We start from the raw sequence: 12,204 nt of genomic DNA, 5'->3' as shown, positions 1-12,204 counted from the left end.
CTCTGAAGAATTTATTTCTCTGAGAAATTACATTTTGTTGATTTCTAACATTTAAAACATAATTGTAATTGTGTTTTGATTTAATTAAAGCCTACTGTATTTTGATGAAGTTGGATGAATTAAAATAGCTATAGACCTCCAAATGTGGATTCAGGATGATTTTATAAAAACTTCTTTATCTAAGAAAACTTCTTGGAACCTGAAATCCTTCTCTCTTTAGGCAGTTAATTCATGGAAAAAGTCAGAACAGACTCAGAACCAACTACCCATTTTAGATCCAAAATGCATCAGGCAAAAATCTTCAAATGTGGGGCATATTTTTAAAATCTGTTCCATCAAAAACAACAAAACACCCTTTCTATTAGTGATGCAATCAGGGGTCATGTTTGCTTAATAGCCTGAGAATGATTATTTTTAGGTTTAATCTAGCAGATCAGAGACTGAAGGACAGTGTAGCCTGCACACATTCAACAAGACCCTCAGTTGGTAGGAACTTGTGGTTCCTTGCTGTGCGGCTCAGGTCTGGAACAGCCTTAACTCTGGAACGTATGTCAGCTAAGGCAACCATTTCTATGACTGATTTCCTGCCCAGACCCTACACAATCATGTGGGTTTCATGGATCATTAAGGCAATATGCTTAATTTCCTCTACATATTTTAACAAAATGTTTGGTACTTCTCCAAATTATAAGTACATTGAATCCATATGTTAGTTTCTTGAGCTATTATTTCATATTTCAGTGGAGAGCATTCAACACTCAACATTTCTGAGCTGAAAGAGAGCTCAGAGATAATCTAATCCAGCCATAGCATTTCAATAAGGAGAAACCTAAAGCCCAGGTGACGTAACATTTCCAGTGTTTCACCACATGTGTGTGACAGAACCACGACTGTGGATCACCATTTTTTCATTCTCTTTTTTGGTTGTGGTTTGTGGCAAACATGCAGACTCAGGCATGAACCCTTCCCTTTTGGAAATCACTATGAAAGAGTTGGACTGTGAAGAAAGCTGGGCACTGAAGAATTGATGCTTTTGAACTGTGGTGTTGGAGAAGACTCTTGAGAGTCCCTTGGACTGCAAGGAGATCCAACCAGTCCATTCTAAAGGAGATCAGCCCTGGGTGTTCTTTGGAAGGAATGATGCTGAAGCTGAAACTCCAGTACTTTGGCCACCTCATGCAAAGAGTTGACTCATTGGAAAAGACTCTGATGCTGGGAGGGATTGGGGACAGGAGGAGAAGGGGACCACAGAGGATGAGATGGCTGGATGGCATCACTGACTTGATGGATGTGAGTTTGAGTGAACTCTGGGAGATGGTGCTGGACAGGGAGGCCTGGCGTGCTGCAATTCATGGGGTTGCAAAGAGTCGGACATGACTGAGCGACTGAACTGAACTGAACTGAACTGATGAAAGAAAAGAAAAGCAAGAGAAGCCACTTTGCAGATATTGTATTTCATGTTTAGTCATATGTCTTGCACAGTATTTTATTAGTTTCTTCAGTGGAATATTGGCAGGGACTCATCTTCCCTCCTGAAAAACTTCAGAAATGTTGGCAATATATGATTTCCATAAAGTATATGAGGTATAATTCTCAAAAAACACATATCTTAAATATCAAATGTGTGAATTTCATAGGAATCCTATGACTGTCATGACAATATGTCTTGCAGACCCCCAACTGCTGAAAGAGTCATTGGCCAAAGGCCCAGCTGCTACCCTGAAATTAATCACTACCTTCTGATGACTGACAGCAGGAGGGATAGTCAGGCAGGCCTATTGATGGAGGCATGGGACTCATGTGATGACTGAATTTGGCTCATGGACTCCCCGATGGTCTTAACAAAACTTCCTTAGATTTCACTGTGGTGTAGGAGCTACATGCTCCCATCCTTCCCTCTTCATCTCCTTCACTCAGGTTCAGACTTTGTTCCACAATCTGATAGCTCTCCAATCTTTTTTCACTACCTTCTCTATCTTCTTTTGATAGCTTACAGTGAACAGTGGACAGTGCCGCCAGATTCATGGTCTCTGAAGGAGAAGATTTAATCCCAGGACAAAAGACAGGTCTCAGTCACTCAGAGCTTTGTGTGAAAATTTTTATTTAAAGTGACAGGACAGATAAAGCTTCTGACATAGACATCAGAAGGGGGTAGGAGAGTACCCACTTCACTAATTCAAACGGGTCTTATATAGTTTTCAACTAGCTGCTGAAAATAGATAAAAAGAATACTTCAAGATTGTAAGAGTTCCACCAGACCCTTTCCCAAGGAACACATCCTGAGATAACTTTGGCACAAGATTATCCTGGGAGAACACGTTCTGGGCAACATCTCTGGGTAGATATACTGTTGCTGTGTAATCAGGGGTACAAGTCTTGAGAAACAGGTTCCCAGCAAGATTTGTTACAATTATAATCATTAACACATAGCCTAAGAAAAGCATTTCCAGGAGTAAGACACTGTGCTTTGTGATCATTAGTTCTGGACCTAAAGAAAGGCCAGTTCTTGGGTAAGATACATTGTTGTACAAGGCTTAAAGAAAGTATGAGAGAATGTTCACCTCCTCCTTAAAGGGCCTTGGACTGCCTGCCTAAGCTTTAGCTCTTTCATTCCACCCTTTTTCTTTTAGGAGAATATGGTTGCCAGGGAAGAGGGTGGAGAAATCTTTCTGTAACTTCTTCCTGCTGGTAAGGCGCACAGACCCTAAATTGTTGAAGCACCATATTCTCCTTACCCTCATACTGAGGATCTCTGATCCAGGGGCCCCAAGTAATAGTTGGAAAAGCCTGTGGTAATCATAGGAGTTTGATCATTTGTAACTTAAATGCCTCAAGCCTCTTAGATACAAAATTCATTATACAGTTATAGATATGAAGAGCAAACAGCAAGAATAATATGATTACAGTTACAAAAGTCAAGATAGTTTTCCACCAAGGAGAGCTTATAAACCAAAATTGTGTCTGTGACCAGAGTGGAACATCTGCTGCTGCTAAGTTACTTCAGTCGTATCCGACTCTGTGCGACCCCATAGACAGCAGCCCACCAGGCTCCTCTGTCCATGAAATTCTCCAGGCAAGAACACTGGAGTGGGTTGCCATTTCCTCCTCCAATGCATGAAAGTGAAAAGTCAAAGTGAAGTTGCTCAGTCGTGTCGGGGAGTCCATTTTGAAGAGCGACCAGAATCTCTGCATCACCATTACTTTGTCTGGGAAACCGTTGTATCCTTTAGAAAGAACAAACTAAACAAACAGATTAAAAATGCAGAGACCAAAAATCAGTAAAGGAATTATTATAGTCAGGGGTCCAACGAAAAATAAGAATCAGGTCACATTTGATAGTAACTTTGATCCTGGTCTAGACAGAGTCAATGCTTGGGCTGCCCTGTTTATAAGAATGGGGCCATTTGGCATGTTTATATACATTTTGAATGTAGGTATAACAAACTCAGTTAGAAGTAGTTGAAAGAATGCCAACCTGAACCTTAACAGACAAAATAAACCTTACCATTTCCTCTTAGAAGAATGAGTCTGAACCCCAATATAGACAGCTGTTTTAGAGAGACTTATAGCCAGGTAGCCAATGGTCTGTTTGTCTAAGTAGGCTTTAGTCTCTTATTGTGGTATTAATATATAAGCCAATGTAGTTGTCACCATTAACAATTTTAGTGTTTTTCTAGATATAAGAAGATGCAAGAATTAGGACTCAAAGAAAATTTTTACCTGAAACTATCTAACTGTCCAAAGGCCTGTTTTGTCTTTTTTTTTTTTTTTTTTCAGAGCACAGAGAGTGAGAGAGAGTGAAGTCGCTCAGTCGTGTCCTACTCTTTGCGACCCCATGGACTGCAGGAGCCTACTATGCTCCTCTGTCCATGGGATTTTCCAGGCAAGAGTACTAGAGTGGGTTGCCAGTTCCTTCTCCAGAGGATCTTCCTGACCCAGGGATTAAACCCGGGTCTCCTGCATTGTAGGCAGACGCTTTACCATCTGAGCCACCAGGGAAGTCACCAGAGCCACCAGAGCACAGAGTGAGTGTCTAATTTCTGATTTTCACCCTAAACTCCTTTCAGGGGATGTTGAAGGTCAGCAGCTATAGTGTCCATGAGTTAATCTTTGTAAATACAGGCAGCAAGTGCAAGTTACCAGAGCAGGGCCCCTCTATAGCCATCATTTTGACCATGTTTTGGGGGGCATTTCATGACCATTATGTCCCACAGTGCTGGGAAGGCTCATTCCCAGATCTGTTGAAGATTTCACTCTATGTGCTGTTATTGGACTAGGCCCTGTGAGTAGCAAAATCTCTGGACCATACCTGTATCACTAGTCTCTTGGTCCAGGTAAATATTCCCTCTTGTTGCCTCTTCTCACATATAGAGTCATATCATTATAACTATGGATTTCATAAGGAACTGTACACCATCATCATATCAGTGGCTCAGTCACCCAGTTGATAATGTAATTGACAACACTTCTTGAAACAGGCAATAGAGAAAACACTATAGTTAGCAGTAATAGTAAAATCATAAGAAGTCAAGAACTTCCATTAGGTATAGCCCAGTGACATCTCCAGGTCATCTGACTCAGTTTGTTAAATGACTGCATCCTGCTGTTAATCTCCAGGTTGTAGAACCTGGAGCATCTGATCTTTATTCAAAGATTGGTTATTGAGATAAGCTTATAAACAAACTCAGAGTGTCCTTTTTAATAACTTAATTAAACATCTTAGCAATGAAACATAACCACAAGAAACTATCTAAGAAGTGAGCCCTAGTAAACACAGACCTTAATTAACAAAACTGGAACTTGATATTCAGTGAAACATATTAGGTGGCATAGGCCTGACATCAGTTGGGTAGATTTCTCTTTTAGAGCTCCCCAGTATACTCTGAGATTTCTGTATATGTCTGGAGACAGTCTTTTTTACTTTGATGAGGCTGTTCAGAACCCAAATGTCTCCAATTTCTGAAGGGACGAGGCAGAGAGAAAAAAAGTTTTAATTTTACCCACAGGTGTAAATCACTAAATTGTTTTAAACCATCAGTGACTTGAGAACAGCTTCTTTATATCTGAAAACAAAGATTAGAAGCCAGTGATATGTCAGGAAAAAAAATCATGAAAATTGTAATCATATTTAGAATTCTATTTAATCTCATGCAACCAATCCCTTTGTCTGCCACCCTTGCCTAACAACAGAGGATGCCAGTGAAAGCAATAGTCTCCAAGAAACTCATGAAGTTTTTTTGCCAATGTCTGTATGACCTGTCCAGCAAAGTGCATGTTCCAGTAACTGGAGGTTGTAGAGGACACATTTTAACCATTTTTTAAATCCACTGTGAGACATTAACCCTGAAGCCAGAAAAAGCTTTCTCTTATCAAATAAAATTAAGTTTGTCAGGGAGCCAGGAAAAGCCACGTGGCCATCTTGGATTTCCCATAGCCCCAACTGTTTGGTTTATAGCCATTGTTTATCCATTTTAAATTCCCTGATGAAGGGTTAATTTTTGTAGAAGCAGAACAAGCTTTGTCTATGCATGCCATAATCTGTTATCAAAAACCATATTTCAAGAAAACTTTGTTCTTTTAATAGGGAGAAAAAACCAAATTCCAGTTTGGTACCAGCTTACATTCACTGTGAAAGAATGGTTATTCACTAAGTCAAAGTAACAAAAAAAGAGTTCAAAGGCAGTTTAAAGCCTTAAGAAACTTATACCATGCACAAAACTCTCTTCCACTTGTCACAAGCCCTTTTTTTTTTTTTTTAATACTTTCTGTATTTAACACTCCATTTGCCCATTTAGAAACAGTCACCTGTTAGTTTAGACTTACTTTCTTTTTCCTTAATAAAATGTAATCCCATTCTTTATTGCAACCATGAACTGTACTTTATATCATCATTTTGTAGATTGGTAAACATAAATCACCCAAACTTACATCATTTGTAAAAGTATCTTCACAATGTGTTAATTAAATCAATAAACAAACATCAATACCAGATAGCAATTCAATAGTGACTATCTCCCAGTTCACATATGCCTGCAATTCATTTTAATTTTCTTGAATTTAGAACTATTTGATTTTTAAGCACTTACTTTTCTTTAGACGAATTAAATAGAGCTCAGTGACCAATTAGCCTTTAGCAATTTTATCCAAGGACAGTGACACACTGAGACACACATAAATCTGGACAGACAGAGACCTCACAGTTTTCCACTTGAAATTTAAACTGTCTCTTTGCCCTTTTTTTCTTTCCCTTGGCTTGAAGTTCTACCAGTTTGCTCATGGTGAAGTCCCAGACAGAATGGGCTGTGTATCTCAAGGACATGATAAGGGTTAACTTCAGATTTTTTTCCCAGGCATGCTTTTGTTTCTCAAACAGAAGTAGAGCTCAGAAAAAAGTATTTCAACAAGCCAGCTTTTTCCTAATTTTACAAGGAAATTGTGCAAAAAGAACCAATTTTGCAGTTTCAAAAAGATTTCATTTTAACCAGTTTTCTCAGGAGTCTAAAGAATGTCATGGCCATTCAGTGTCAAAAAATGTCATCTCTCCTTTTTGTAGTCATAGTTTCATAGATAAAAATTTTAAACCCAAGAGTGTTCGAATTGGCTCTGATGACAGGGGTAGACAGACTGATAAGAAGTCCCAGCAGAGATTGTCCTCTCTGAGCAGGCGAGGTCTTCTTTTAAAGCAAAGAAAGGCTGTGTATAAGGGACTTTTTAGGCTTTGGGGATTAAACTTATCTCAGGTTTTCAAGATACAACTCAAAGGAGTGGTTCTGGAACTGCTAGCTCCCATCTGTAAGAGAGAAAAAAGCAGCACCCAGTGCCATACCTTTTTTCCTACCGGAGGCATCCCTCCCTGCTCTAGATGGGGGTGGAGACAGGTCTTCCACCTAAGCTTCCTTCCCTGGCTGGAGTTAACCTGTCTCTTACCAATGCAGGTGTCTCACTATTGTCCCTTCCCATTCTACCACCGAGGTGGGGTGGAGATGCACCAGGGGTAGACCTGATGGCATCCCAGATTGATGTCCAGTTCCTCACCATTAAAACCTTGGCTTGATTTCCCCTTTTTCTCTGGTGCCACCACGGTGGAGCAGAGTAGCCTTCTGGAATGTCTCCCAAGCTAAGACCACTAGGGAAAACATCCATCTTTTTTGTGCCTGTGCACATTCTTGAGCATATTTTTGCCTGCAAGTAGAAGTGGCAAGTCATAAAAGGATGAATGGAAAACCCATTGTATCCCTTCTGAGAGTTGCCACATGAGTCTATGTGATAACAAAGGAGATGATGCAGGGCTGGCCTATGAGGAAAAAATAGTCTTTCATGTTCATGGAGTGTCAAGGTCAACCTTTCTAATCCTGTCCAGCAGATTGTACAAAATGAATATCTAAGGAGTTGAGACAAGAGCCACTGGTGGGCTTTCTCTGGTCCACTAAGAGCTAGGACTACCAAGGGAAGAAGTCTGGTACATTTCTAATCCGCCTAAATCTGGAGTTCCCTGATCTGTGTCCTCAGGAATGTTATGCTCACCAGCAATGTTTCCATCCATACAGTCCAGAGGCATAGCCGTGACGAGAATTTGCTTCTGGGTCTCTTGGGTCAGGATGATGATTTCCAGTCTGAGAGATGTCCCTGGAGCTCCAGCTCCAGCTAGCTCTCTAATGTGTTCCTGTCTGCAGTGTCCTGTAAAACTTGGAATGGGGGTATGGCTAGAAAAACATAGTAACAGCATGGATTTCAAGTCCTCTGAAAGTCTAGAATCCAGTACATTAGGTTAGTAGCTTTAATTCCCCAAGCAGTTATAAAAAAGTCAGAGAGACCAGGAAAAGAAGTTCAGTCCATATGCTTCTGAGTTAGAAAAGCAGAGACTTTACAGTAAAAGGGCAGAAGAGTCCCAGCTCTGAGTATTCTTACCTTGTCTTGAAGATCCTGGATGAGCTCCCAAGATGATAGCTTATGGTGAACAGTGCCACCGGATTCATGGTCTCTGAAGGAGAAGATTTAACTCCGGGGCCAAAGACATGTCTCAGTCACTCAGAGCTTTGTGTGAAAATTTTTATTTAAAGTGACAGGACAGAGAAAGCTCCTGACATAGACATCAGAAGGGGGCAGGAGAGTACCCATCTCACTAGTTTAAGTGGGGCCTTATATACTTTTCAACAAGCTGCTGAAAATAGATAAAAAGAATACTTCAAGATTTAAGAGTTCCACCAGACCCTTTCCCAAAGCACACATCCTGAGATAACTTTGGCACAAGCTTATCCTGGGAGAACGCGTTCTGGCCAACATCTCTGGGTAGATATACTGTTGCTGTGTAATCAGGGGTACAAGTCTTGAGAAACAGGTTCCCAGCAAGATTTGTTACAATTATAATCATTAACACATAGCCTAAGAAAAGCATTTCCAGGAGTAAGACACTGTACTGTGTGATCATTAGTTCTGGACCTAAAGAAAGGCCAGTTCTTGGGTAAGATACATTGTTGTACAAGGCTTAAAGAAAGTATGAGAGAATGTTCACCTCCTCCTTAAAGGGCCTTGGACTGCCTGTGGAAGCTTAAACTGCTTCACTTTCCCACAGGAATTTCCTCCAGTAAAATCTTCACACAAAGAACTCTTGGGGTGCTTCCTTCACAGCACATATACTAAAATTGGAATAATACAGAGAAGATTAGCAAGGCCCCTGCACAAGGATGACACACAAATTCATGAAGTGTTCCATATTTGTAATCAATGAATAAAGCACACTTGCAGGATAAAAAATTAATATACAGAAATCCCTTGCACTCCTGTATGCTAAAAATGAAAATCAGAAAGAGAAATTAAAGAAACAATCCCATTCACCATTGCAACAAAAAGGATAAAATATTTAGGAATAAATTTACCTAAAAAGGCAAAAGATTTGTATGTAGAAAACTACAAAACATTAATGAAAGAAATTAAAGATGACATAAACATATGGAAAGATATATCATGTTCTTGGATTAGAAGAATCAATATTGTGAAAATGACCATACTACCCAAAGCCACCTACAGATTCAGTGCAATCCCTATCAAACTATCAACGGTATTTTTCACATAACTAGAATGAATAATTTCACAATTTATATAGAAACACAAACACTGAATAGCCAAAGAAATCTTGAGAAAGAATAATGGAACTGAAGGAATAAACCTTCCTACCTTCAGACTATATTACAAAGCTATCTATAGTCATCGAGACAGCATGGTACTGGCACAAAAAAGAAATATAGACCAATGGAACAAGATAGAAAGCCCGGAAATAAATCCAAGCACATATGGGCACCTTATCTTTGACAAAGGAGGCAAAAATATACAATGGAGAAAAAACAGTCTCTTCCAATAAGTGGTACTGGGAAAATTGTGAAGCTATGCATAAAAGAATCAAATTAGAACACTTCCTAACACGATACACAAAAATAAAATGGATTAAAGACCTAAATGTAAAACCAGAAATTATAAAACTCTTATCTCACATAAATCACTAGCAAGATCTTCTATGACCCACCTCTAGGGTAATGGAAATAAAAACAAAAATATACGAATGAGACCTAATTAAACTTAAAATCTTTTGCACAATGAAGGAAACTATAAGCAAGGTGAAAGACAACCCTCAGGATGGGAGAAAATAATAACAAATGGAACAACTGACAAAGGATTAATCTCCAAAATACACAACAGTTCATGTAGCTCAATACCAGAAAAACAAGCAACCCAATCAAAAAGGGGGCAGATGAACTAAACAGACATTTCTCCAAAGAAGACATACAGATGGCTAATAAGCACATGAAAAGATTCTCACCATCACTTATTATTAGCTTCCCTTGTAGCTCAGATGGTAAAGAATCAGCCGATAATGTGGGAGACCCAGGTTTGATCCTTGGGTTGGGAAGATACCCTGGAGTAGGAAATGGCAACCCATTCCAGTATGCTTGCCTGGAGAATTCCATGGACAGTGGATCCTGGAAGGCTACAGTCCATGGGGTCACAAATCAAAACTACAGTGATATCATCTCACACCAGTCAGAATCAGTTCAGTTCAGTTCAGTTGCTCAGTCGTGTCCGACTCTTTAAGACCCCATGAGTTGCAGCACGCCAGGCCTCCCTGTCCATCACCAACTCCTGGAGCTTACTCAAACTCACGTCCATCGAGTTGGTGATGCCATCCAGCCATCTCATCCTCTGTCGTCCCCTTCTCCTCCTGCCCCCAATCCCTCCCAGCATCAGAGTCTTTTCCAGTGAGTCAACTCTTCACATGAGGTGGCCAAAGTACTGGAGTTTCAGCTTTAGCACCCGTCCTTCCAAAGAACACCCAGCTCCTTTAGAATGGACTGGTTGGATCTCCTTGCAGTCCAAGGGACTCAAGAGTCTTCTCCAACACCACAGTTCAAAAGCATCAATTCTTCAGCGCTCAGCCTTCTTCACAGTCCAACTCTCACATCCATACATGACCACTGGAGAAACCATAGCCTTGACTAAATGGACCTTTGTTGGCAAAGTAATGTCCCTGCTTTTCAATATGCTATCTAGGTAGGTCATAACTTTTCTTCCAAGGAGTAAGCATCTTTTAATTTCATGGCTGCAGGCACCATCTGCAGTGATTTTGGAGCCCCCAAAAATAAAGCCTGACACTGTTTCCACTGTTTCCCCATCTATTTCCCATGAAGTGATGGGACCAGATGCCATGATCTTAGTTTTCTGAATGTTGAGCTTTAAGCCAACTTTTCCACTCTCCTCTTTCACTTTCATCAAGAGGCTTTTGAGTTCCTCTTCACTTTCTGCCATAAGGGTGGTGTCATCTGCATATCTGAAGTTACTGATATTTCTCCCGGCAATCTTGATTCCAGCTTGTGCTTCTTCCAGCCCAGTCAGAATGGCCATCATCTAAAACAACAATTTACAAACAATAAATGCTGGAGAGAGTGTAGAGAAATGGGAACCCTCTCACACGGCTGGTGGGAACGCAAACTGATACAACTACTATGGAGAACAGTATAGAAATTCCTTTAAAAAGTAAGAATAAAACTATCATATGACCCAGCAAGCTCCCTAGCAGGCATATACCCTCAGGAAACCATTGATGAAAAAGATACATGTACCCAGTATTCATTGCAGCACTATTTACAGTAGCTAGGACATGAAAGCAACCAGATGTCCATCGATAGATGAATGAATAAAGAAATTGCAGTGCATATACACGTCACTTGGTATAATAGGCTCTAGGATGAACCTGAGTAACGTAAGTCAGAAAGACAAATATCATTTCAGTCCAGTTCAGTCGCTCAGCAGTGTCCAGCTCTTTGTGACCTGGTGGAAATATTGTTTATTAATGCATATATGGAATCTAGAAAGATGGTTCTGATGACCTTATTTTCAAGGCAGCAAAGGAGACTTAGACCTAAAGAACAGACCAAGGGTCATAGCTGGGGAGGGAGAGGGTGGGATGACTTGAGAGAGTCATATTGAAACATATACAAACCAATGTAAAATAGATAGCCAGTGGGAATTTGCTGTATGATGCAGGGAAACCAAAGCTGGTAATCTGTGACTATCTAGAGGGGTGGGATGGGGAGAAAGGTGGGAGGGAGGGGACATATATATACCTGTAGTTGACTCATGTTGATGTATAGCAGAAACCATCAAAATATTATAAAGTAATTATCTTCCAATTAAAAAAAAAAGAACTCTCTGGGCTGGAGAATTTAAGAATCTTCTCCAGAGTTTTGCCCTAAACAAGCCATTCAATCCCATTGCTGTTGTTCAGCCTCTTGGTTCTTCCTCTTTCTACTTTTTCACCTCTGTTGACCAGATGGCAACTTCTGTCCCGTTGGCTTACAACCTGATGGCTGTCCTGTCCACGCTGCACATACTGGTGCAATATATACATCATTAGATGTCAATTTTGCTCCACAAATCTATTTAACTACTGGGGCTTGGTAGGCTATCCACCTGCCTCCAGGATAGGGTTAGAAGGCTTTTAATGGCAACAGAAAGAAATACCGAAGCAGCACTTATGTTTAGCCATAATTTAGGAAAAGCAACAGCATTTGATAAATTGGAGCTTTAAACGGATCCATCTTCACAGACCTTTTGGATTTTAAAATTATAATAAAAATCTTGAAAATCAAACTGTACGAGCAGAGTACAGTATAAGGGGCTCTGAAGCACTAAAAGTGTTATATAAATATAAAT

The 12,204-nt window shown here is 40.1% G+C and overlaps 1 protein-coding gene and 1 non-coding gene across 9 annotated transcripts; one reads left to right on the top strand and one right to left on the bottom strand.

Annotated features, from left to right (window-relative positions):
• Window positions 1–2,084: 2,084 nt before the first annotated feature.
• Window positions 2,085–8,137, bottom strand: LOC112442978 (uncharacterized). Of its 8 annotated transcripts, XR_009492002.1 has the most exons (5): window positions 7,909–8,137; window positions 7,525–7,703; window positions 4,780–5,063; window positions 4,310–4,468; window positions 2,085–3,240 (listed from the first exon to the last, which is right to left on the bottom strand). XR_009492002.1 is itself a non-coding variant. In XM_024981429.2 (4 exons), the coding sequence occupies exons 1-3, from the start codon at window positions 7,974–7,976 to the stop codon at window positions 4,808–4,810; spliced, it is 381 nt and encodes a 126-aa protein (XP_024837197.1). In that variant the 5' UTR covers window positions 7,977–8,136; the 3' UTR covers window positions 2,085–3,240; window positions 4,780–4,807. The 8 variants fall into 8 exon arrangements, 5 of the variants coding, with proteins under 5 accessions (XP_024837197.1, XP_024837196.1, XP_024837209.1 ...); XR_009492000.1 differs by lacking the exon at window positions 4,310–4,468 and having other exon boundaries at window positions 7,909–8,136; XR_003031219.2 differs by lacking the exon at window positions 4,780–5,063 and having other exon boundaries at window positions 7,909–8,136.
• Window positions 8,138–8,613: 476 nt separating this feature from the next.
• LOC112443697 (U6 spliceosomal RNA) lies at window positions 8,614–8,719 on the top strand. The gene has a single exon (XR_003032105.1). It is a non-coding gene; the product is annotated as a U6 spliceosomal RNA (small nuclear RNA).
• Window positions 8,720–12,204: the final 3,485 nt, after the last annotated feature.

The sequence above is a fragment of the Bos taurus genome, chromosome 2 (genome assembly GCF_002263795.3).
Source record: "Bos taurus isolate L1 Dominette 01449 registration number 42190680 breed Hereford chromosome 2, ARS-UCD2.0, whole genome shotgun sequence".
NCBI classification, from domain to species: domain Eukaryota; kingdom Metazoa; phylum Chordata; class Mammalia; order Artiodactyla; family Bovidae; genus Bos; species Bos taurus.
This window is presented reverse-complemented; position numbering and strand designations above follow the sequence as displayed.

What these genes read in the sequence shown, in the direction of transcription:
- LOC112442978 (XM_024981428.2), bottom strand. Translation starts at nt 7,976, where the DNA reads ATGAATCCGGTGGCACTGTTCACCATAAGCTATCATCTTGGGAGCTCA. An exon ending in TCCAGGATCTTCAAGACAAG is followed by an intron (nt 7,704 to 7,908) that starts GTAAGAATACTC and finishes ATGTTTTTCTAG; the next exon opens with CCATACCCCCATTCCAAGTT. An exon ending in TATGGATGGAAACATTGCTG is followed by an intron (nt 4,960 to 7,524) that starts GTGAGCATAACA and finishes TCGTCCCTTCAG; the next exon opens with AAATTGGAGACATTTGGGTT.